The 26,171-nt window shown below is 44.5% G+C and overlaps 2 protein-coding genes across 2 annotated transcripts in view; both read left to right on the top strand.

Annotated features, from left to right (window-relative positions):
- Nucleotides 1–26,171, top strand: part of LOC309567520 (uncharacterized protein) — a gene marked incomplete at its 5' end in the record, with an annotated part of 1,161,679 nt that overhangs the window by 20,375 nt on the left and 1,115,133 nt on the right. The window contains one exon of the mRNA XM_082272904.1: nucleotides 12,143–12,559. Coding sequence (XP_082129030.1) covers nucleotides 12,143–12,559 — 417 coding nt within the window. The remainder of the gene's footprint in view (nucleotides 1–12,142; nucleotides 12,560–26,171) is intronic.
- Nucleotides 6,220–26,171, top strand: part of LOC309566970 (uncharacterized protein) — a gene marked incomplete at its 3' end in the record, with an annotated part of 283,334 nt that continues 263,382 nt past the window's right edge. Inside the window, exon 1 of the mRNA XM_082272289.1 lies at nucleotides 6,220–6,262. The remainder of the gene's footprint in view (nucleotides 6,263–26,171) is intronic.

Raw genomic sequence — 26,171 nt, 5'->3', positions numbered from 1 at the left:
ATGGTGAGATAAAGAAGTGCCCGTGCTCCTTCTTGCTCTAATATGCACTCACCGGAAAAAATAACCCCTACAGGGGTAACTCGCCCCAATAAAGATCCGTCTTGGGTCCTCCTATGGATGGAACGCCCCAATATCTGGATGGGATATCCTAGAGCCGGGCTAAATCGCACACACCAAGGGTCCTCGGAACATAGTATGTTCCCCAAACAGACACAAACAAGGAGGGACCATATAGTGTAAATCCGTGGTGAAAATGTATTAATAAGTAAATGGCGGTACTCGCATAGCATAAGAAGACATCAAGCGTGATAAACAAAGTTGCCGGAACGCAATGCATTCCAAAGACCGAAACCGGAAGTGACGTAATGGCGCTCTACGCGATTCAACATAAGACATCATCAGAAGCACTTGCCTTTAGAATGTGTGGGATAAACGGTAGATCTCGGTTTTAGGTGAGTATGTTTCATAGGGGGAGAGCTGATAAAATGTTGAGTGAACAAAATTGCCTCATCCCCAGACATGTCCTCATGGTCCCATAGTAGGTGAGGTTGAATAAAGACAATAGTCCATCCAGTTCCCCCTGTGTAGGTGTGTGTGGCCGTAATCATCTCTCATACCCCTGAATGTTCTGATCCTTGAGATGTAAGTCTAAGAGTCTTTTGAAAGCCACCATACTACCCGCAGTGGAACTTTCTATGTAGAGTTCCTCCAACATAGCAAGTCGTGTATTACTATCAATATCATTGGTGGAAAGCTGTGTATCGCAAACATTGCTATCTATGGTATTATGACTATTTTTTAATGATTGTATAAATTGTATATAAATCTGTTAAGATATTTGAAGAGTTGGAAAGGATTGGGTTTAATAGATGGAGCAAACTTGAGGCCACAATTGAGTATGGATATATCTTCCGATGTGAGTTCCGATGAGGATAAGTTGTATATTGTTACAGTAGAAGGCATGGTTTCCCTAAATGGGGATTTGTGTCTGCCTCCTCTTCCCCTATGGCCTCTACGTCGTATTTTCTTTTTAGTGGTCGGTTGGGTAGGAGGCTGTGTCCTAAAAAAGAGACTACAGGATTGTTGGCTGTCACTATTGGAAGGACCAGCAGATGTAAGATTCGGGGGTATAATCTGAACAACTTTAGCTGGCTGTAGCTGGGCCATAATGCAAGGTGAGGGGTCCCTAGATCCCGGATCTAATCTAACTGGACGTCCCTTATTATTGTTACCCGGTTTATTGACGGGTTCAGATGCAGGTTCTACATTGGGTCTAAAACTGGTACAACACTTGGTGAGGATATCGTGCCACTTTGTGATGTATTCTCGTGTGAATGGATATTCCTGATGAAGTCTCTGATGTAACGCGTACGGGGGAGGAGCCTGCTCAGAGTACGTTGATTCCTGGAGGTGTACAGAGAGCTGTTTGTGACGTTTGAAGCCCGCACTGCTTTAAGTGCATCCCAATGTAAGTGTAATGGTATCTGTTTAAGAGGAAATAAATAGCTTTTTGCAAAACAGAGAGCAATAGATCTTCTCTTCTTTTATACACACCGGGTTCCTGGTCTATACGGAGTGATAGCTGGAGGCGATGAAGGAAGGGACATCAGGCTGTTATCCTTACATCCCAAAGCGTGTTTGACTCTCATGAGTCTATTCCTAAGGTGAGCAGCTTATCTTGCACCAACCACTGGGAGCACTGGAGTGAAGTGTGCAGCACTTTATTTTGTGATCACAGATGATTTCATCTTTATGATTCACTATTAATTGGGACTATTAATATCACTAGCAATCACTATTATTAGAGTTGATTTATTAACATTGAGTTGTTATCTTATTTATGTTATTTAGACACATTTATTGATATCTTTTCACTTGGCGCAGAAATATTGTTTATTAATCTGATGTATTGTTACCCATATTTTTATAAATCTTTTTATTGTTGCTTTTATATTTAATATTTATTGTTTTTATTTTTCTCTTTCTCTCTATTGTCTTTGTTATTCGGAGTGTTGCATTTTGTCTTGCAGGTGGGTGTATTTTGGATAGGGTCTTTGACACTAACCTTATCATAATGCCCGTAAAGTGTATTGGATGTGGTATGCTTGGATTTGGGTGGAAAAGTGTGGATAGACATGAGAGGGAGAAGCTGCAATGGGGAGGGAAAACTAACTGGTTTGTGTTTCCATGAGAACATAGTATTTCGATTATAGTCATCTAAATCCCTACGAAATTTACCCAATTTTGTACGGATCAGGAAGTCCTCCTTCCTTTTGGTATTCTTTTTGAGGGTGTGCAACCATCTAATAGTCTAGAGGAAAACAGATTTCGTCTCCAAATACGGAAAGGTTTCTTCACCATAAGAGCTGTGAAAATGTGGAATAGACTCCCTCCAGAGGTGGTTCTGGCCAGCTCACTAGATTGCTTTAAAAAAGTCCTGGATTCTTTCCTGGGTGTACATAATATAAATGGGTTCTAATATTTATAGGTAAAGTTGATCCAGGGAATAGATATCTGATTGCCTCTCGGGGATCAGGAACAATTTTTTTCCCTGTGCTGTAGCAAATTGGATCATACTTTGCTGGGGTTTTTTCACCTTCCTCTGGATCAACTGCGGGTATAGGATTGTGTATATGGGATTGTATGGTTGGGGTGGGTATAGGATTGTGTATATGGGATTGTATGGTTGGGGTGGGTATAGGATTGTGTATATGGGATTGTATGGTTGGGGCGGGTATAGGATTGTGTATATGGGATTGTATGGTTGGGACGGGTATAGGATTGTGTATATGGGATTGTATGGTTGGGGAGGGTATAGGATTGTGTATATGGGATTGTATGGTTGGGGAGGGTATAGGATTGTGTATATGGGATTGTATGGTTGGGGAGGGTATAGGATTGTGTATAGGGGATTGTATGGTTGGGGCGGGTATAGGATTGTGTATAGGGGATTGTATGGTTGGGTTTTCTTTACTGTTTTCTTTTTTTTTTATTGGTTTAGCCGGATGGACTTGTGTCTTTTTTCAACCTGACTAACTATGTAACTATGTAATAGGTAATCAAGATGCTAATTCCATGATGTCATTGCTAAGCATCTGGGTTTGATGGACCAATTGTTCATATTTGGACTGCCTCTGCTTAATGATAATCTGTATCCATTTACTAGTGCAGAACTCAGATACCGAATGCCACTCCTTGGTATGTATGGTATCCAGGAGTGAGCATTCCTTCAATATCCTGAGTCCTCTGGGAGTGATATAAGAGAGTAATTGCTGCAAAAAAAAAACATCCCACCAATGGGTGTTGACAGAATCTATGATCCTCTCCAATTTCCGGAATCTATGATCCTCTCCAATATCCGGAAGGTGGCACATAATGTATGATAATTGGGGTGTATACATTTATCAATAGAAGCAAACAAGGAATCTGAGAACACAGAAAATAAATTATCAAACACATCATACTTGGAGGACTCCACTTCATTGAAAAATTCCATGATAAAAAAATATATATATATATTATTATGAATTAAAAATGTAAAATTACAATGCCATTAACAAATGGTATGTAGTTCAATATATAGCAACTGACTGTTAGCTGATAATAGGTAAATCATACCAAATCCAACATGTAAGTGGGAGATACAAAGTCCATATATATGAAGGCACTGGGATCCCGTCTGCAGAGCAGCACCAGCAGTAGCTTCTAATAGAGAACAGTTTTTTGAGGAATGTTTGTTGGGCGCTTCTGCTGAGAAAACAGTCCTCCAACTAGATCTTGGTAGGGGGAGGAAAAACAAGGAGATGAGTGGACTTAAGATAATGTGCAATGCGCCACATTGACACTGAGGGCAGCTCTTGGTAATGGCAGAAGCAGTTCCAACTAGTAGGCAGAGAGAAGAAGAAAGGTGCCTCTGAGTGCAGCTGACAACACAAACAACAAGCAGACTTACAGATAAGATGACATGTATCATCACGGCTTGGGGTTTCTTCCTGGCCCGCGACTCGTCCTATTCTCTAACTGTCCAGCAGCAGAGAGATGACGCCAGTAGGAGAGCCCAATCAGAAATGGTGGATGAATCCAAGGCTGCAGTGGAACGCATGCCTCGCTCATGGACCGCACCAAGCCTAGTGACGTCAAGGGGGGCGGTAACGCGTTTCGGAGCATGCATCGTCAGACCGATGAGGGAAAGAGATGACATAGGGATTTAAAACACTGGCGTCATCTCTCTGCTGCTTGACAGTTAGAAGATAGGATGAGTCAGGGGACCAGGAAGAGCCCCCGAGCCGTGACGATACAGGTCATCCTATTTGTAAGTCTGCGTGTTGTTTGTGCAATAAAGTGTTGTCAGTTGCACTCAAAGGCGCCTTTCTTCTTCTGCAACAGGCAGTGGTGGTCACAGGAAGTAAACCTGGTGTACCGGTGCATGTGAGGCTGAGCCCAGAGGTCCAGGAGAAGCTGACTGCAGGAGTTGGAGCATCAGAGAATCTAGAAAAAACGTGTCCGTGAATACAGAGGAACTTGCCCATGGGTCTGCCCAGGAAGGGGACCACTCTGGAGTGTGGAGTCAGTGGACGGGGGTCAGCTAGCACAGAGAGAAATGGGGTACAAGGGGAATACCCTGAAGAGAAGTACCATAGCAACACTTACCTTATCTTCATTCAAGTGGCAGGATGAAGCAGCGGCCTTGCCGCAATCTCAAGTTAGATGTCCTCAGCATTGTGAATAGTTAACAGTTGGAGTATCCCACTCATCCCTTCTCCCATCCCAGTTCTAAATAAAACCACACAAACAACAACCACTGGACTGATCTTTGACTGAGCCAAGAACTTAAAGTGCTAAGATTCTGCAAACAGTTGCTACGGGTAAACCAGGGGAATCCTTAAAGTGTAATACTCAGCAGTCCTCTAGGGGTCAGTGCTACACTCCCAACAGTCACCCAGCTCTCTTTCTCTGGAAAGTACACAAGAAAGTTACCAAGACCCAGGAAGGCTCCTTGATCATCTGCAGAGATGTCAACTGTATCACGGTCTTTCCTCTGGACTCTACAGCTAAAACCAAACCTCGTTATCACTTTCTTCAGAAATTCGTCCATGCAGCTGACCTGTTTAATGTTTGATGCTGCCAGCATGCAAGTGAAAAAAAAAAAAACGTTGTCGGGGGGGGGGGGGGGTGGACGTGTGGCCAAGAGCAGCATGTAAGCAGAAGTCTTCCACAGAGCTCCCGCACTTGATCCTAAAAAGAACCTGCTCCCAGCCTGTATTTCGACTGGCTTTGACACCTGATCCTACTACACCCTTCCTTGATTGAGTTGGCACCACTGGCTACCATGGCAAGCAGCGTTGTGACCCATAAGCAGAAGGAGGATGGCGGGAAGCTCGATCCTCAACATGGTGCCGTCGCGGCCCTTCCTCAGCAGCCTCATGGCGGGGAGAAGCAGAGGGACGTGAGTAAACCTCTCAAAATGCCCAAACATGATGGTAAAGAATTTCCCCCCGACATATGCTATACTATGCCCAGGAGTTAGCTGGGGGACAGGGTGGGCTCCCGAAGGCAGCCCCTGTCATCTTTTACACAGAACTGGAAGGAGAGCCACCCATGCAGGGCCCCTCCACTGCCAAGGCAGACATTTAGGAGGGTGCAGAGGATGAGGAAGCTGAGCAACCCACTCTGGCTGACATTCTCAGAGCTGTTTACAAGTGCACAGCCTTGGTTCCCTGAAAGAGAACTTTGGGGGGTTAAAGGAGGAACTGGGCCTGATCCGCCATGATCTCCAAAAGATCAGAGAACACACCACAGCAGGGGAGGGCTACGTCAATGATGTGGAGGACAAACTGGCCCCACTCCTGAGAGATTACAACTGTGGTCTCCAAACTGCAGCTCTGAGGCCAGATGCGGCCTGTTGCTTGCCTTAATCTGGCCCTTGAGGCAATATTCCTGTCACTGACACCAGCAATGGTGCACTGTTCCTTCCACTGACACCAATGATGGGGCATAATTCCTTCTGCTGACACCAACTCAGGGCTGCAGTTCCTCTGAGCTCCACAAGGTGGTGATCTCACTTCTACCCAGACAGGAAGTCTCTATGGAATACAGACAGGAAATTATGTCAGGTACAGACAGGAAGTGATGTCAGATACAGACAGGAAGTGATGTCAGATACAGACAGGAAGTGATGTCAGGTATAAATACGAAGTTCCAGGTGAGAGGCGAGTCGGGAGGAAGTAGAGAGAAGACATTGCTGGAAGTGGCAGCAGAGGAGGTAATAAGATCCTTTTATCTATTTACACCCAGTAACCCCCCCCCTCATGTCCGTCCTCTTCCTCCATAGTCACTGTGACCTCTTTTATCTCCAGCAGATGATGATACACACATATATAGTGTGGATACCTAGATTAACCTCTTCAGGGTCAGAACATTTCCCCACTTACGGGGCCGGAACATTCTCTTCATTTTGGAGATGTGTCATCTTTTCCACCAATCACCTTCTCACCTCATCAGTCTATATTAACAAATTATACCACTTTTATTAGTGGCGGGGGATGGGGTTTTTAAGGGGGATTGTAAAATTTAAACTTTTTGGTTTTTTAAGATTCATATAGGAAGAAAGAGGAAAAAACGTAATTTGTAGTAAATGTCCTGAAAACAAATTTCTCTATAATGATCTCAGCCTCAGATATTCATCCTAAAATGTGATGAGTAAAGTCTCCAGAGTACACAGGAATATTATGTGTCCTGGCAAAGCCCAAAGACAACATTCATCTTTCAGTTTAGGAGAGGTGGGACGTCCCCGGGAGAAATTATTCTGTGTACAGAAATTCCACAGAGCACTTCTCCTTCCAATGTCCCACCAATTAGAGTCAGAGAATCCTATGACATCACACTGACCTCACAGCTCCTCTTCCCCATGTCCCTCCAACCAGAGTCAGAGAATCTTATGACATCACACTGACCTCACAGCTCCTCTTCCCAATGTCCCTCCAACCAGAGTCAGAGAATCCTATGACATCACACTGACCTCACAGCTCCTCTTCCCAATGTCCCTCCAACCAGAGTCAGAGAATCCTATGACATCACACTGCCCTCACAGCTCCTCTTCCCAGCGTCCCTCCAACCAGTCAGAGAATCCTGTGACATCACACTGACCTCACAGCTCCTCTTCCCAATGTCCCTCCATCCAGAGTCAAATGTGGTACCGATATTCAAAAAGGGGCAGAGGCATATCCCGGGAAATTATAGGCCAGTCAGTCTGACATCGATAGTATGTAAACTTCTGGAAGGGACTATATCGTAGAGTTTGCCAAAGACAACAACGTCATCAGCAGTAATCAGCACGGGTTTACAAATGGGCGTTCTTGTCAAACCAATCTCTTAACATTCTACGAGGAGAAGAGCTGTGAGCTAGATGGGGCAGACCAGTGGATGTGGTGTACCTGGATTTCGTTAAGGCGTTTGATACAATTCCCCACAAGCGCTTAATTTATAAAATAAGGTCTGCAGGCATCGACCGCAGGGTTTGCTCTTGGATACGGAACTGGTTAAAAGGGCGTGTCCAAAGGGTGGTAATAAACAGCGCATACTCAGACTGGTCTGAGGTGGTAAGTGGGGTCCCCCAAGGCTCAGTCTTGGGATCAATTTTGTTCAATTTATTCATAAACAGCATTGAGGACGGGATCAGTAGTTCGTTATCAGTTTTTGCAGATGACACAAAATTGGGCAGGGCAATAACTGCACAGCATGAAGCAGATATCCTACAGAATGACCTGGACAAAATAACAGAGTGGGCAACGACATGGCAAATGAGGTTTAATATGAATAAGTGTAAGGTTTTGCACTTGAGGACTAAAAACATAAAAACACAATACACGTTAGGAGGGGAACCTTTGGGGGAATCAAAAATGGAGAAAGATCTGGGAGTCTTGGTTGATGATAGACTAGGCAATAGCATGCAATGTCAAGAGGCAGCTGCCAAAGCCAGCAGAATATTAGCATGCATAAAGAAAGGGATGTATTCCAGAGATAAAACTATAATCCTTCCACTTTATAAAACTCTGGTCCGACCGCATCTGGAGTATTCTGTCCAGTTCTGGTCGCCAGTCCTCAGGAGGGATGTGTTGGAGCTGGAGAGAGTCCAGAGAAGGGCAACTAAACTAATTAGGGGGAGGACCTTAATTATGAAGAGCGTCTGCAATCGCTTGCTTTATTCTCCCTGGAGAAGAGACGCCTGAGGGGGGACATGATAGAAATTTATAAATATCTCAATGGTGATCTCAGCATAGAAAAAAAGCTATTCAGTCGAAAGGATTGCATGAGGACGCGAGGGCATACAATGCGATTAGAGGAGAAGCATTTTAACCTCAGGCAACATGGGGGGCTCTTTACTGTTAGGGCTACAATATTGTGGAATTCTCTACCACAAGAGGTGGTTTCTGCGGGAAGTATGGTGGCTTTCAAAAGACTCTTAGACTTACATCTCAAGGATCAGAACATTCAGGGGTATGAGAGATGATTACGGCCACACACCTACACAGGTTGAACTGGATGGACTATTGTCTTTATTCAACCTCACCTACTATGTAAGAATCCTGTGACATCACACTGACCTCACAGCTCCTCTTCCCAACGTCCCTCCAACCAGCTCTTTTTTACGATGGTGTTAGGATGTGGGCGGACCCTTTGTATCTTCACAATCAAAGCAGAGCTGTTGATCCTGTATTTTATGTATTGATGTCTGAATTCCCTATGTCAAGCCTTTAACCTACAGAGTGTGGGGGTTCTTGAAGTGGGGCTTTATTAAAATGGGGACTTGACCAGAGAGGATAGGAGGAGGATTGTTGAAGAATAATCTGATTTTACTATTTGTGTTCAGATCTAGAGATTTCCTCCTGTGAAGTCTGGAGATCATATGATCATCACATTGCCTCCACCTCCCTCCCTGATAGAATAGAGAAATAAAAAGAAGATTCTAGAAGTCACCAGAGAGATCACAGAGGAGAGGTGAGCGGTGCTGGGAATTCTGGGACATTATCCAGTAACAGACAAGGGATGTGTCTGGATGGTGACTGTATCATTGTGTGTGTCAGGTTCCTATAAGGTGTCAGGATGTCACTGTCTATTTCTCCATGGAGGAGTGGGAGTATTTAGAAGGACACAAGGATCTCTACAAGGACGTCATGATGGAGAATCAGCCGCCCCTCACATCACCGGGTAAGAGGAGACTTTATTGTAAAGGAGAGAGCAGTACGGAGGATCCACCTAGATCCCCCATCATCTGATAAACACATAGAAACAATGTATTCAGTCAGTGTGTGTGTTTCCTACAGATGGATCCAGTAATGGGAACCCACCAGAGAGATGTCCCCGTCCTCTGTATTCCCGGGATTCCACACAGGAAGGTCACACCGTCCCTCACCATCATCAGGTAGATGAGTGACAATTATTAGTAGTTCTGATTTATACACAGCATGTTTGTTACAATGAATGTTTTATTATATATTCAGAGTGGAAACTTCGGGGATTATGATATTGTTATTAAAGAAGAGTATAAAGAGGAGGATGAGGAGTATGGAGTGATGGAGGAGTTTTCAGAAGGACACAAGGATATGATGGAGCCACCTAATACCAGGAACCCACCAGAGAGATGTCCCCGTCCTCTGTATTCCCGGGATTCCACACAGGAAGGTCACACCATCCCTCAATGTTACAAGGTTGGTGGGACGGAACATCTAGAACATGGACTTGTGGAAGTAATGTGTGGATTTTTGTTATGTGAGGTTATATTTTACAGATGATATTTTCTCTCATTTTCTTGGTTTAGGGTGAAGATCTAAAAGTTGAGGTAAAAGAAGAAGAGGCGTATGTGAGCGATGATCACCAGTCTATGGAGGAGGATGGAATAATGAGGGTAATTCTAGAGGAGGACACTCCTACAGAGATCAGCACAGGTGGGTCATTACCACTAAATACATTTCTCCACTCATACTGCTCACTGATTGGTCCAGAGTAGGGCGGGGACTGGGTGATATCAGCCTGTAATCCCCTGGTCACTTTCCAGAGCTGTGTTCCCCGTCCTGTATTCCTGTATTTGTGTAGATTATGGGGTTCAGGTGGAAATAGTTACTTTCACCATAGGTGTTGCTCGACCTAGACACCTTGAGTATAGGCCTTGGGTCTTCTGCTCCATATCCCGGTTCTAACAGGATCTCTGACAGAATAATCCTCTCAGGATTACTTACTCTGTTTTCTGCTGTCTGTGCCGGGTGGAGGGATATGTCTGTATAGTCTCACACCCAAGTCACTGAGTGCAGTCTCAGGAGATGGGAGGCATCGGTGTGGGACCTCTGCAACTTGTCTCACATAATCATATAAGCTTCCACTGATTACTGAATACCAATATGAGTCCTGACCCCTGCACTATATACTCTATGTTGTATATTACATACTCCTGACCCCTGCACTATATACTCTATGTTGTACATTACATACTCCTGACCCCTGCACTATATACTCTATGTTGTATATTACATACTCCTGACCTCTGCACTATATACTCTATGTTGTACATTACATACTCCTGACCCCTGCACTATATACTCTATGTTGTATATTACATACTCCTGACCTCTGCACTATATACTCTATGTTGTACATTATATACTCCTGACCCCTGCACTATATACTCTATGTTGTACATTATATACCCCTGACCCTTGCACTATATATTCTATGTTGTACATTACATACTCCTGACCTCTGCACTATATACTCTATGCTGTACATTACATACTCCTGACCCCTGCACTATATACTCTATGTTGTACATTACATATCCTGACCCCTGCACTATATACTCTATGTCAGGGCTCAAAATTTCAAGTCATAAACTACTAGCCAGGCCTTAAGAGTTACTCGCCACTTGTTGCCCCACCCAAACCCTACCCTGCTCCGCCACTAAACACACCCTTTGTAAAATATCTCATAAAATTACACTGTTAAATGTTTTATTCAGAATTAAGTTACAAAAAAATATTAACAACAACAACAACTTTAGAGTGCCCACAGCGTGCCCCCTTTCAATGCAGAGTGACCACAGCGTGCCCCCTTCCATGCAGAGTGACCACAGCGGGCCCCCTTTCAATGCAGAGTGACCACAGCGTGCCCCCTTTCAATGCAGAGTGACCACGGCGTGCCCCCTTTCAATGCAGAGTGCCCACAGCATGCCCCCTTTCAATGCAGAGTGCCCACAGCATGCCCTCTTAAATGCAGAGTGACCACAGCATGCCCCCTTCAATGCAGAGTGACCACAGCGTGCCCCCTTTCAATGCAGAGTGACAACAGCGTGCCCCCTTTCAATGCAGAGTGCCCACAGCTTGCCCCCTTCAATGCAGAGTGACCACAGCCAGCCCCCTTTCAATGCAGAGTGCCCACAGCGTGCCCCCTTAAATGCAGAGTGAACACAGCATGCCCACAGCGTGCCCCCTTCAATGCAGAGTGACCACAGCCTGCCCCCTTTCAATGCAGAGTGCCCACAGCGTGCCCCCTTTCAATGCAGAGTGACCACAGCGTGCCTCCTTTCAATGCAGAGTGCCCACAGCGTTCCCCCTTTCAATGCAGAGTGCCCACAGCGTGCCCCCTTAAATGCAGAGTGCCCACAGCGTGCCCCCTTAAATGCAGAGTGCCCACAGTGTGCCCCCCTTTCAATGCAGAGTACCCACAGCGTGCCCCCTTTCAATGCAGAGTGCCCACAGCGTGCAGAGAGACCAGCGTACACTTACCTGATGCAGCGGCGGCTTCTCCTTAATCCTCTGCATCTCCCGAGTCCTCCTCCTTGGCCAATGGCAATTGTTCGCCTTTCGGCCAATCAGGAAACGGGTCTCGGACCCGCTTCCTGATTGGCCAGGAGGAGGAGCCGTGTGACAATAGCGAATATTCATTCGCTATTTTCACACAATGGGTGGGCTCAGGGAGCACTGCTTTGCGCCCCGGGTCCACCCTTTTCTTACAGCACAGCCCTTATTCGCCATCCTCATCATTCCACTCGCAAAATGCGAGCAGGCGAGTAGAATTTTGAGGGCTGCTCTATGTTGTACATTACATGCTCCTGACGGCTTCATTATATATGTCTTATTCCAACAGATAAGAGGTTTTCCTGTACTGAGTGCGGGAAGTGTTTCCATTCTAAATCCAAACTTAATGTGCATAAAAGATCTCACACAGGAGAGAAGCCGTATTCCTGTCCTGAGTGCGGAAAATGTTTTTCACAGAAGGCCAATCTTTACAAACATCAGAAGTCTCACACGGGGGAGAAGATGTCTTCCTGTCCCGAGTGTGGGAAATGTTTTTCAGATAAGTCCAGTCTTTACAGACATGAGAGATCTCACACGGGGGAGAAGCCGTATTCCTGTCCTGAGTGCGGTAAAAGTTTTTCACAGAAGTCTCATTTTCACAGACATCAGAGATATCACACGAGGGAGAAGCCGTATTCCTGTTCTGAGTGTGGAAAATGTTTTTCAGAGAAGTCCAGTCTTAACAGACATCAGATATTGCACACAGGGGAGAAGTATTCCTGTCCTGAGTGCGGGAAATGTTTTTTAGTGAAATCCAATCTTAACAGACATCAGAGATCTCACAACGGGGGAGAAGCCGTATTCCTGTCCTGAGTGAGGGGATTGTTCCTCACTGAAGTCCTGTCTTCCTGTACATCAGGGATCCCACACAACCCTCGAGGTGTATTAGTGCATTGAGTGCGGGAAATGTCTTCTATATGAATGTTGGTGGACATGTGGGGAAGAAGCACCCCCTGATATACACCTCAGATATACTCCATGGCTGATCCTCATCATGTAAGAAACACTTCATAAAGGAGATCAGAGATCACCAGAGACATGGATGAAGTGTTGTCCCGTGTAAGTTTTGTGGTATAAACTTTCCCAAACACTTAGCAGTCTATAAAAAAAAAATAGTTGAAGGAATGTGACCGGCATTCTTCATAAGGAGATCAGAGTTGGCTGTTGGTTGGCTTACTAACTGACATGGACTTTCATTGTATTGTTCATATAAGCACAGGAGACTCCATCTTGTTTGCAATGTTGAAATGTTCTCCGTGACCTGCACCTAACACACTGACACAACTCCTACTAGAAGCTCCCCCTCTTCCTCCCCCTCCCTTTCTCTCCCCCTCCCCTCCCCCTCCCTTCTAAGGTTTTAGTTTTGGAACTGTTATGACGTTATTTCTATTTGCTAGTTTTAAATAACATCTCACCCCTCCCCCTTTCTTATCTTCTGTATAAAATAAAATGTAATAATAAAATTAGTCAGAATGGATACTTTAATCACAGAGATTGCGTCCTGTCAATCTGTTCCTGTGGTTGCAGGGTTAACTTTTATTTTCAGAATCTCATAGCAATTGTTGTGGAAATTTTATTAATATTTATGTGGACATTTCTTTAGGATGTATTTTTAGTTAAATTGCCATAATGTCTTCCAGTGTCAGTTTACCGGTCATCGCTATGGACAGCCAATATTGCTTTAACTGTCATTGAGGAAAGACTTGTTAGTGGAAATCTTCCATTAGATGGGATTGCGCAATACTTGTAGCCTGATTTATGGCAGCGCAAGTAGAAATCCATCGCACAAATATATATCCACCATCCGGGGCCCCGGCTATTCACTGCGGAGGTGTGTTTGTGATGTGGAATTCTTATAGTTTTACCAGGATAATTGGCTGGCATCTTTCTGTCATATTTGATCCATATGACTGAAATACTGCTGCTATTGTCTTATGCAGATATAATAAAGTCCCATTCACTGGAATAGTAGCATAATCAGTATCAGATACAGTTTTTATGAAACCAGATTAAATAGAATCCACTAACAGGTAATGAGTCCATGTTTGTGGATAAGCGTAGCTGAGTCATGAGAAGCCATGTGCAGCCATGTTTCTTTGTCCTTTGTGGCAGTTGGAGTCTCTGCACTCAGCCATGTTCATACATAAACATTGACTCTATTGTACTTTTGAATGTATACATGCTCTGTGATTGGTGGTCTTGAAGCCACTCCCTGTAACCCTCCTTTTTGTTCACTTGCTGTAAATAAAGCAAGCCCTGCTCTGGGACAGACAGAGACTTTCACACAGAGACACTCACAGACTCACACAGACAGACTCTCACACACACACAGACAGACTCTCAGACACTCACACACAAACACTCATACACACACGGACACTCACTCTCACACACACACGGACACTCACTCACTCTCACACACACACACAGACACTCACTCTCACACACACATGGACACTCACTCTCACACACAGACACTCACTCTCACACACAGACACACACTCTCACACACACACGGACACTCACTCTCACACACACACAGACACTCACACACACACAGACACTTACTCTCACACACAGACACACACTCTCACACACACGGACACTCACTCTCACACACACACGGACACTCACACACAGACACACACTCTGACACACACACGGACACTCACTCTCACACACACACACAGACACTCACTCTCACACACACACAGACACTCACTCTCACACACACACGGACACTCTCACACTCACACACAGACTCACACATACGGACACATGGGAGACAGCAGATAAATTAGCAATTAAATCTGGGTTGACGGAGATATTAAAAAAAAGTACTGCCCAAATGTATTATGTTTGGCCAGAAGACTCTGTAGAGGAGGTCTCACCACATTATGTGGCTGCCAGTTTGGCTTCAAGAGATCCATCTACAAAAGCACAGGAATCAGATTACATGGAACACAAAAAAGATGAGTTGGGCAATATAGTGGAGAGAAGAGGTTTAGCACCCCCCCCCCCCTTCAACCTACTAAGAGGGATTGGGCTCATATCCTAGGAACAGATGATTGGCATACATCCAAAGGCACATATGCAAAACTAGATCTCTCCGAACCTAAAGATTTGGCCAAAGAGATATAGATTCTGAGCTTCCGGAGCAAACCATAATTTCCAAATTGTGGCCAGAGGATGAAGTGAGAAGAAGACACCCTTTCTGCTCCTGTCACGGAGGAGCCCTGTTGCAATTTATCCTGTCAGAACACAATTCGTTTTTGAAGCTAATGCTGACAGGAAGTCTCAAACTAAATGGCATGTACCTTTTAGTCCCTAAGAAATGAGATCCATATTAGAGGGACCGGGGATCCTAGAAAGAATCTAATTGGGTTTGCAAAGAAAGTTATTGCTGCACGGGAAGCATGTGAGGCTTCTTCTACTAACATTTATCCGCTTCTTATGAATGCAGTGGGAAGGAACATGTCAGGGTATACACTGAAAATATGTGATGTACACGTCACAAACCTAGAGAAGATGGTTAGTGGACGGGGGGTTTGAAAGAAAAATTGTCCCAAATATACGGACAAACCAGAAATGCTGAATTCATGAATGATAAGCAAGGGAAAGAGGAATCCGCAGGGGCATATTGGAGGAGGAGAAGCAAAATGGCTGAGGAATCGGGTGTTACGTGTTACAATAGAAGAAGAAAAGAAGGAAGAAACTGCAAGTCTATCTACACAGCAGAACTCCCGAACAGGGGAAATGTTCTGTCCTGAGCCGCCAACTCCATTAAAGTCTATTGGAGCCGAACATGAGAAATCAAAAACACCCAATTATGAAGGCTTATATGCATGTTATTGGCCATAAAAAGGGTATGGGGTCTGGGTACTTCCCTGAGGGACATGAATGCGAAAAAAAAATAAAACATTTTTTTTTCAGGAGCAGTGATTTTAATGATGCTTAAAGTGCAACAAAAAAAAAAAATATAGTGTCTGGGGGTCCCCTTAGTCTGCCTGTAATGTGGTGCATCTGTACCATGTATAGAACCTGCTGCAGCAAAAATGACCTTTCTAAAGAAAAAAAAAAGTGAAATCTCATTTAAACGGACTCGCAATTGCATTTGCCAATAGGCTATATGAACAAAAAATGGCGTGGAGCTATGCAAATGTTTTTTAAAAAAAGATTGCATGGAGCCACGCAAAATCCAAAATCCATACTAGACGCTCACACCGAAATAAGATAAAAGATAGGACCCCCCCCACAACCCATACCAGACCCTTATCCGATGCTTTTCTATGGTCTGTGGTCCGGTGGGTATCATGATTGACAATGGATCTACATCGAGGGACATTGTTTTTTTTTATTTTTTTAAGAAAGGAATTGTCAAAAACAATTGGTGAATGAGTAGGGGTACAATGGGGGGCTGGGATCTGTGGGCCCCCTTGTTAAAGGGGGGTTTCAGATACCAATTAGACCCCTTCCCACAGACCCCCACATATAATTGTCTGGTACGGATTTTGGGGGGGGGGGGCACACCATTTTTTTTTTTTTGCGTGGGGTTCCCCATAACATTCATACCAGACACCTTTTTTTTCACTTTATTGCAATTCAGCTGTCAGCGGGGAAGTTTGCTGACAGCTGATGACTCATCTGATATTAAGGACATGGCGGCCGGCTTCCCTGGCCCTGCTACTTAACAACTAGCTATTCTCTGCACCCTGATTGGGCTAAGCTTTTCCCAATCAGTGCAGAATGCACTTTGCAGTGCGAGGTGCATTGCAGAGCGTTCAGTGGGGCAAACAGGTGCCGATTACTCTGCAAATTCTGGTGTTCCCCGAATGGGGCAAACAGCCAATGTTCAGCCATAACTCATGCTGGGACCGAACCGGTCGCCCAACACTAATGGTTTAATACCCCAGTAGAAAAAAAAGGTTGTTCACGGAAAAACCTGAGGCAGGCAATATGTCTATTCAAGACCTCCTGCCCACATTGTTATCCATAGAAAACAGGATTACCCAGAAAGAGAGCAAACTGAAAATTCTGCACATGGGAAAGCGGTGGGGAAGAGGACATTTCAGAAATCATGGCAATTGGGGGCCAATCATATCCTGCAATTGTAATGTTGAAGGACGCAGAAAAATTCTGTCATCTTCCTGACTGGTAAGGAGCTCAGAGGCACCTCATGCTGATCCCAGTTCTTTGTCAAAAGCAGAGGATCAGGCCAAGAAAATGGCATGCCAGTGTCAATCATGGTAAATAGGGGAGACAATGGTCCCGAGGCCGGAGTAAAAGTCATTTTACAAGAACTCCCCGATCCTGGAGGAGAAACAGAATTATCCCGTTTAACTGATTCTGGTGCAAGCCGATTCGTTGTTAATATAAAAGGACTTACCTCCAGGATTATTATCTGAAAATGTTCTCTCTGGTGTTGGCCTAACCGCGACCTCTACTGATTTGGTTGAGTCCAAGCCACTTCCACTCAGGCTAGGACAGCAAACAGAAACTGTCATTAAGTTACTTTCAGACACAACTTATCTTGGGCCTAATCAATGGGTTCATGTGTGCTAGTCTCAAGTGATCAATGTCATACATAGTAACAATCAGCCTTGAGCCAGTGCCATTTTCTTTTCATGTAAATGCAGCTTAGTTCTCAGCGGTACACACCTGCCCTAATCAGAAAAGGTAAAGTATACTGCTGGACATTTATCTTGTGCCTAATCAATGGATTTATGTGTGCTAGATTCAATTGATCATTGTTCAATAAGTTGTACATACTGTAGTATTGATTAGCCTTTGCCATTTGCTTTTCATGACCATGCAGCTTATTTCTCTGTGGTGCACACCTGCCCTAATCAAAAAAAAAATACACTGCTGTATTTTATCTTGGGCCTAATCAATGTGTTCATGTCTGCTAGTTTCAAGTGATCAATGTTGTTCGATGAGTCATACATAGTAACAATCAGCCTTTGCTTTTCATGTATATGCAGCTTAGTTCTCTGCCGTGCACACATGTCCTAATCAAAAAAGGTAAAGTATACTGCTGGACATTTATCTTGTGCCTAATCAATGGATTTATGTGTGCTAGAATAAATTGATCAATGTTGTTCAATAAGTCATACATAGTAATGATAAGCCTTAAGCCTTTGCCATTTGCTTTTCATAACAATGCAGCTTAGTCTTCTGCAGTGCACACCTGCCCTAATCAGAAAAGGTAAACTACACAGCTGGACATTTATCTTGTGCCTAATCAATGGATTCATGTGTGCTAGATTCAATTGATCAATGTTGTTGGACAGGGCTTGTTTTCTCAGAAAATAGGTACAGGAACTCAATCATGACCCCCAAAAACCCCCTCCGCCTCCACATACAAACCCTTCAAACCGCATCAAATAATGGGTGCAGTCAAATTTCACTAACAGTGGGAGGGTCTTAAAAGGGCATTAAATACCAGGAGTTCATTACGTACATAGTGCAGAGTTGGGGGGGGGGGGGGGTTACACACAGAGTGCAGAGTCTTGGGGTACACTACGTACATAGTGCAGAATTAAGGGGTGCGCTTTACACAGAGTTCTCCTTCCATAGCTGCTTACCTCTGCATCCCCCATTCACCTCTAACTTTCACCCCTCTTCCGCTCTGACCTCTGCATGCAAACCCTCCCCCCTCCCCTCCACTGCTCCCATCTTATCCCCACCTCCTTAAAAGCTCCATTATCTTCCACATGTCTTGCTTTGGTTGCTGTATTAAGCTGAAGCACCCAGTTGGCTCTAATACCTCCCCACACACTGTAGGTGGCTCTGCCTCTCTCACCTGCTTGGAGCTCATCCAGTGGGGTTGTCGGCATCCGCACTGCACCCCGGACACCTGCTTCTCCCTTGTCCCCATCCTGCATTCAGTAGGAGCCACTCAGGAGATCAGATCTGTGGGTGTCGTTGGGATACAAGCTGTCACTTATAAACACTGAAGCCGGACTTCTGTGTTTACAAGTGATATTGATGAGCAGGTAGCCAAGGACCTGAGCCAAAGGTGGTAGAAGTGAGTTCCAGCAAGTTCCAGCTAAATAAAAGCCCTGTTGTATGTATGTAAGTCATACATAGTAACGATCAACTTTTACCATTTGCATTTCATGAGAATGCAGCTCGTTTTTCTACGGCGCACACCTGCCCTAATCAAAAAAGGTAAAGTACACTGCTGGACATTTATCCTGTGCCTAATTAATGGGTTATTGTGTCGGCTGTATTCAATTGATAAAAATTGTATAAGTCGTACATAGTGTAACAATCAGCCTTAAGCTTTTTCCATTATCTTTTCAAGACAATGCAGCTTAGTTCTCTGCTGTGCACACCTGCTCTAATCAAAAAAAGGTAAAATACACTGCTGGACATTTATCTTGTGCCTAATCAATGGGTTCATGTGTGCTAGATTCAATTGATCAATGTTGTTCAATAAGTCATACATAGTAATGATCAGCCTTGAGCCTTTGCCACTTGCTTTTTGTGACAATGCAGCTTAGTTCTCTGTGGCGCACACCTGCCCTGTATCAGAAAAGATAAAGTACACTGCTGGACATTTATCTTGTTCCTATTCAATCTCTCCCTCTCTTATTCGAGAATTGACTTTTTCCTCACAGATAAATGGACTCTTCAGCTGATGACTACCTCACAGATTGGCACGGTAAGTATCGAGATTGGTAAAAACGCTTGGCCCAATACTCGTCTTTGAAGACTAAATGCTCCCCTCCTAGCTGACCCTGCCCATTGTCAGAGCATAGAAGAAGCCCACTCTTTATTCTTTGAGACCAATGTATCTCCTGACACCCCCCATACCGCTATTGTGGTCTGCCTACAAATCCCATAGAGAGGCATCCTTCTAAAAATATAAGCATCTGTCAAAAGCCAGAAGACGCAACAAATTGAAGAGGTTTTAGCCTCAAATAAACACAAAGAGCTGAACAAACAATGCCCCTCACCTAACCTTTCCTCCTCTTTGCTCTCAGATAGGAACAAACTCTGTTCTCTTTTGATGTACCAATATGATCTGAATATGAAAAAACTTAAGTGAAATTTTACACCCCAGGAAACAAAGCGGGGGTTTCTCCTAGTGAAATCTGTTAAACACCAGCGCTTAAAAGCCAAAATTGCTATTGTTCACCATCCACTGTCTAAAATCCCAATGGTCAATCCTTTAGATATTGCCAATGCATTCAGTGTATTTTATCAATCTCTTTATAATCTCAAAGAGGATTCCACCGTCCTCAACCAACCCCCTCTGTGATACAAGCCTTCTTATCGTCAGCTGATCTCCCTACCCATCCCTTCCTCAACCAACCCCCTCTGTGATACAAGCCTTCTTATCGTCAGCTGATCTCCCTACCCATCCCTTCCTCAACCAACCCCCTCTGTGATACAAGCCTTCTTATCGTCAGCTGATCTCCCTACCATCCCTTCCTCAACCAACCCCCTCTGTGATACAAGCCTTCTTATCGTCAGCTGATCTCCCTACCCATCCCCTGCTCAAATCTCATCCCTATCTGAGCCATTCTCTCCAGCACAAATGGAATCTGCCATCAGAACTCTCCCCTCTAATAAGTCCCCTGGAGGAGATGGGCACACACATGTGTACTATAAATAGGCTTGTGACGGTATCAGATTTTCATGCTGCGATTAATTGATTAAGGTTTTGCCACGGTATACGGTATTATCACGGTATTCTATTATTAAATTTAAATTATTAAATTTCTACCTCACTTCAAATTCATTGCTGAATTTAGGGGCTTTGGTTCACTTATGCACATTATTATATAGTCAGTCAGTACAGACTCTGTAAACCAGCCCTAAAATAGGTCATCAAGCAGTGTCTGGCCTAACTGGTGATAACTGGTCCTGGCGCTCGGCTCCGATTCGATGGCCTGGTCATTAATAGGGCAAATCCTTGTGGTCAAGAAGTGGTTAAACCTGAAGGAGGTGTTGTTTATAAATTACTTTACTATCGCTTTAGGCCTGGTTCACATGTATGCGGGTTGGTGGTTCACATGTATGCGGGTTGGTGGTTCACATGTATGCGGGTTGGTGGTTCACATGTATGCGGGTTGGCGGTTCACATGTATGCGGGTTGGTGGTTCACATTTGCACAGGCATAGAAGCCCATTGATTTGAACGGGCTGCTATGCCCTCATTTTCCGCAGAAAAAAGGTGCATGCAGCATTTTTTTAAAATTCAGTGGCCTTGAAATCCATCCTGCTTTTGCACCATGCGACTAACCTGCAGTTCCTGCTCTGGCAAGCTTTCTGCATTCTTTGTATACGTGGGCACGGCATTTAAAAACAGTTTGCGTGTGCAGCAACGGCAGGTAAGTCGCATGGTGCAAAAGAAGGATGGATTTCATGGCCACTGCATTTTTTTAAATTCTGCATGCACCTTTTTTCAGCTGAAAACGCAGGCATAGCAGCTCAAGCCCATTCACATCAATGGGCTGCTATGCCTGTGCAAATGTGGGCCCCCAACCCGCATACATGTGAACCAGGCCTAAAGCAATAGTAAAGTCATTAATTGGTTAAACCTGCAGGAGGAGCGGTGTTTTTATCTATTAATGACTTTACTATTGCTTTAGGCCTGGTTCACGTGTATGCAGGTTGGGGGCCCACATTTGCACAGGCATAGCAGCCCATGCGACTTACCTGCCGTTGCTGCACACGCAAACTGTTTTTAAATGCCGTGCCCACGTATACAAAAAATGCAGAAAGCTTGCCAGAGCAGGAACTGCAGGTTAGTCGCATGGTGCAAAAGCAGGATGGATTTCAAGGCCACTGAATTTTAAAAAAATGCTGCATGCACCTTTTTTCTGCGGAAAATGAGGGCATAGCAGCCCGTTCAAATCAATGGGCTGCTATGCCTGTGCAAATGTGGGCCGCCAACCCGCATACATGTGAACCGCCAACCCGCATACATGTGAACCACCAACCCGCATACATGTGAACCACCAACCCGCATACATGTGAACCAGGCCTAAAGCAATAGTAAAGTCATTAATAGATAAAAACACCGCTCCTCCTGCAGGTTTAACCACTTCTGGATCGCAAGGATTTGCCCCTTTAAAGACCAGGCCATCGGATCAGAGCGCCAGGACCAATCATCACCAGGTAGCTTGATGGCTATATAATAATGTAATGTGGGCTGCTATGCGTGTGTGTGTGTGTGTGTGTGTGTGTGTGTGTATATATATATATATATATATTAGAGCTGCACGATTCTGGCCAAAATGAGAATCACGATTTTTTAGCTTGGAATAAAGATCACGATTCTCTGTGTAACAAAAAAAAAAATTGAGATAACTTTACTGTTACGTTTTTTTTTTTTTTATTCATTAAAGTCTATTAATTGCGTTTGAAAGACTGCTGCGCAAATACAGTGTGACATAAAATATTACAACAATCGCCATTTTTTTCTGTAGGGTCTCTGCTAAAAAAATATATAAAATGTTTGGGGGTTCTAAGTACTTTTCTAGCAAAAAAAAAATGATTTTAACTTGCAAGCAACAAGTGTCAAAAAAGGTCCAGTCTTTAAGAGGTTAAACTTCCTTTCTCCCTGGCAGAGGGAAGGAAAAGATACAATGTAATCATTTTTGTTTATAGTTACTGGGAGACTTAATGCTGAAAGGCTTAGCTGTGTGAGTGAATGAGTCATCCAGCTCACTGAAATGTATCAATTCACAAGTCAGGCAGACTTGACAGAGAAACTCGGTATTTTAAAAATGCCACAATAACAATACCGTGGCTATGCAATACCGCGATATATCGAATTACCGAAAACCGGCATATGTCTAACTATAAACAATTTGCTCGCCCTCTATACCCACACCTGTCCGCCCTTCAACTCCACACCTGTCTGCCCTCTCCAATTATGCTGTATCCTCTGGCTCTCTACCTGAAGAAATGTTACAATCTGTTATAACGACAATACCTAAACCAGGCAAGGATCCCCCAATTGGTACTAAATTATAGACCTACTGTATATCCAGGGCTGGTGCAAGGATTTTTGACACCCTAGGCGAAACCTCATTTTGCCGCCCTACTGGCTTCGCCCCAGACCCCACCCCCTTTTCCCTGCCTGTGTATATGGCAAAATACATAGACAAAAGGAAGGCTCCACTCATGCCCATCAGCTTAAGGTGACCACATTTCTAAACTGCCATTCGGGGACCCACCCCGCTTCCCAAAAAAAAAGAGGATTTCAAAACCCTCGCTGACAATGGCATCTGTCACTCCTTTCTCTCTCTCTCTCTCTCTCTATAGCATAGAGTGCTAGGAGGAAGTAATGTCACCTTAGAGCAGCGGTCCCCAACCTTTTTGGCATGGGAGACCGGCTTCATGGAAGAAAGATTGAGCGTGCCACCATTGTCTGCCAGCTGATGCAGCAGGCCACCGCCGCCGGCCACCAGACTGAGCATGCTACCATTGCCTGCCAGCAGATGCGGCGTGCCACCGTCACCTGCCAGCAGATGCAGCTTGTCACCAGATGCAGCTTGTTACTTGCCACCGTCGCCTGCCACCAGATTGAGCGTACCACCGTTGCCTGCCAGCAGATGCAGTGTGCCACCGTCGCCTGACACCAGATGCAGCGTGCCACATTGCCTGCCAGCACATGCATCATGCCACTGTCGCCTGCCATCAGATTGAGCGCGCCACTATTGCCTGCCAGCAGAAGCAGCGCACCACCGTTGCCTGCCACCAGATGCAGCGTGCCACGTTGCCTGCCAGCAGATGTAGCTTGTCACTTGTCACCAGATGCAGCTTATTACTTGCCACCATCGCCTGCCACCAGATGCAGCTTGTCACTTGTCACCAGATGCAGCTTATTGCCACCTTCGCCTGCAAGCAGATGTAGCATGCCACTTGCCACAGTCGCCTGCTACCAGATGTAGCTTGCAGCTATCTAAGGATAGAAGCAGAGAAGGCGTTTCGACCGTGTACGTTGGGGATTCAGTCTCTTTGCAGACGATATCATATTCATGTTCACCAACCCTTCGCAATCCCTTCACACAATACGTTCTATTCTATATCAGTACTCAGCAGTCTCCTACTACAAGTTGAATGAGACAAAATCCTTGATACTAAACCTACATTCACACCTGAAAACCCCAAAATATCTTATGGAGTCTCTTTCCTTCATTCAAACTGCACCTTCAATTCCCTATCTAGGGATTAATATAACCCACTCAACTGCCCAGTTTTTTTTTTTCAATTTAATTTTAAACAAAAATCCTTGACAAAATAACTGTTATCGCTTCGTTCCTTGGACTATCAAAACTGGGTCGGATCGCAGTCTTAAAAATGTTTATACTTCCCAAACTGTTGTATGTTTTTAGGACCCTTTCTATTCCACTACCTTCCACCTTTTTCCGTAATCTTCAGACGATTAGTCCAATATGTCTGGGAATCTAAATGTCCGAGATGTGCCTCCCATTTACTATTACGCCCATCTATTAGAGGTGGAACAGGCCTCCCTCACCTGTACTCTTACTATCAGGCTGTGCTTCCTGACCAAATGTATTACTGGTGGCATCCACTGTTCCATCTGCTCTCTCCACAAACTTCCCTACTTCGGATGTCTGCATACCAATGACACTCAATATCGAATGTATCCAGGCCACCCTGGAGGCATGGTCCTCTTTATTCGCTTCTAAGACCACAGAATTAAGATCACTTTCTCTGCCCCTTGACAACTCTCCATGGTATAGTCCCCTATTTAAATAGAGCTCCTTGGAAACAAAGCGGGATTTCCAATTTGCAAGATGAGGTTGATACATTAGCACCCTTCCAAACCTTCAGAACTTTTCACCTATACAAGGATTTGTCATGGTTTAGGAGCCAACAAAATCCCCCCTAAAACTATCCTGTAAATCACTTAAATCTAAAACAAGGTCTTTTCCCTGATCTCCGAGATCACTGATAGACCGATTAGCTCTGACCCTAAAATTGCCCTACTTCATGTGGGCATTGAAAACTTCCCTACTAAATCTAGAAATACACTGCTCAAAAAACTTAAAAGAACACTATTTAATCAGAGTACAGCATCAAGTAAATTAAAATCCTGGGATATTGATCTGGACAGTTAAGTAGCGGAGGGGGTTTTTAATCATTTTTCAGCTGATTTGGTGTTAATGAAATAAACAACAGGTGCACTAGATGGGCAACAAAGAGACAACCCTCACAACAGGAATGGTTTTACAGGTGGAGGCTACTGAAATTTATTTTCCCTACTCATTTTTACTGACTGTTTTTCACTTGGGTCAATGTCACTACTGGTAGCATGAGGCGATACCTGGACCCTATAGAGCAGGGATCCTCAAACTACGGCCCTCCAGCTGTTATGGAACTACACATCCCATGAGGCATTGTAAAACTCTGACATGCACAGACATGACTAGGCATGATGGGAATTGTAGTTCCTGAACAACTGGAGGGCCATAGTTTGAAGACCCCTGCTATAGAGGTTGCACAGGCAGTCCAACTCCTCCAGGATGGCACATCAATACGTGCCATTGCCAGAAGGTTTGCTGTGTCTCCCAGCACAGTCTCAGGAGCATGGAGGAGATTCCAGGAGACAGGCAGTTACTCTAGGAGAGCTGGACAGGGCCGTAGAAGGTCCTTAACCCATCAGCAGGACCGGTATCTGCTCCTTTGTGCAAGGAGGAATAGGGTGAGCACTGCCAGAGCCCTACAAAATGATCTCCAGCAGGCACACATCACCCAGTCTATACCAGTATAGATCCTAACACATTACCCAGTCCATACCAGTAGAGATCCTAACACATTACCCAGTCCATACCAGTAGAGATCCTAACACATTACCCAGTCCATACCAGTATAGATCATAACTAGGCTTGTGACGGTATCAGATTTTCATGCTGCGATTAATTGATTAAGGTTTTGCCAAGGTATACGGTATTATCACGGTATTCTATTATTAAATTTCCACCTCACTTCAATTTCATTGCTGAATTTAGGGGCTTTGGTTCACTTATGCACATTATTATATAGTCAGTCAGTCCAGACTCTGTGAACCAGGCCTAAAATAGGTCATCAAGCAGTGTCTGGCCTAACTGGTGATAACTGGTCCTGGCGCTCGGCTCCGATCCGATGGCCTGGTCATTAAGGGGGCAAATCATTGTGGTCAAGAAGTGGTTAAACCTGAAGGAGGTGTTGTTTATAAATGACTTTACTATTGCTTTAGGCCTGGTTCACATGTATGCGGGTTGGTGGTTCACATGTATGCGGGTTGGTGGTTCACATGTATGCGGGTTGGCGGTTCACATGTATGCGGGTTGGCGGTTCA

The sequence above is a fragment of the Pelophylax lessonae genome (assembly GCF_965119305.1).
Source record: "Pelophylax lessonae genome assembly, chromosome: 11".
NCBI lineage: Eukaryota > Metazoa > Chordata > Amphibia > Anura > Ranidae > Pelophylax > Pelophylax lessonae.
This window is presented reverse-complemented; position numbering and strand designations above follow the sequence as displayed.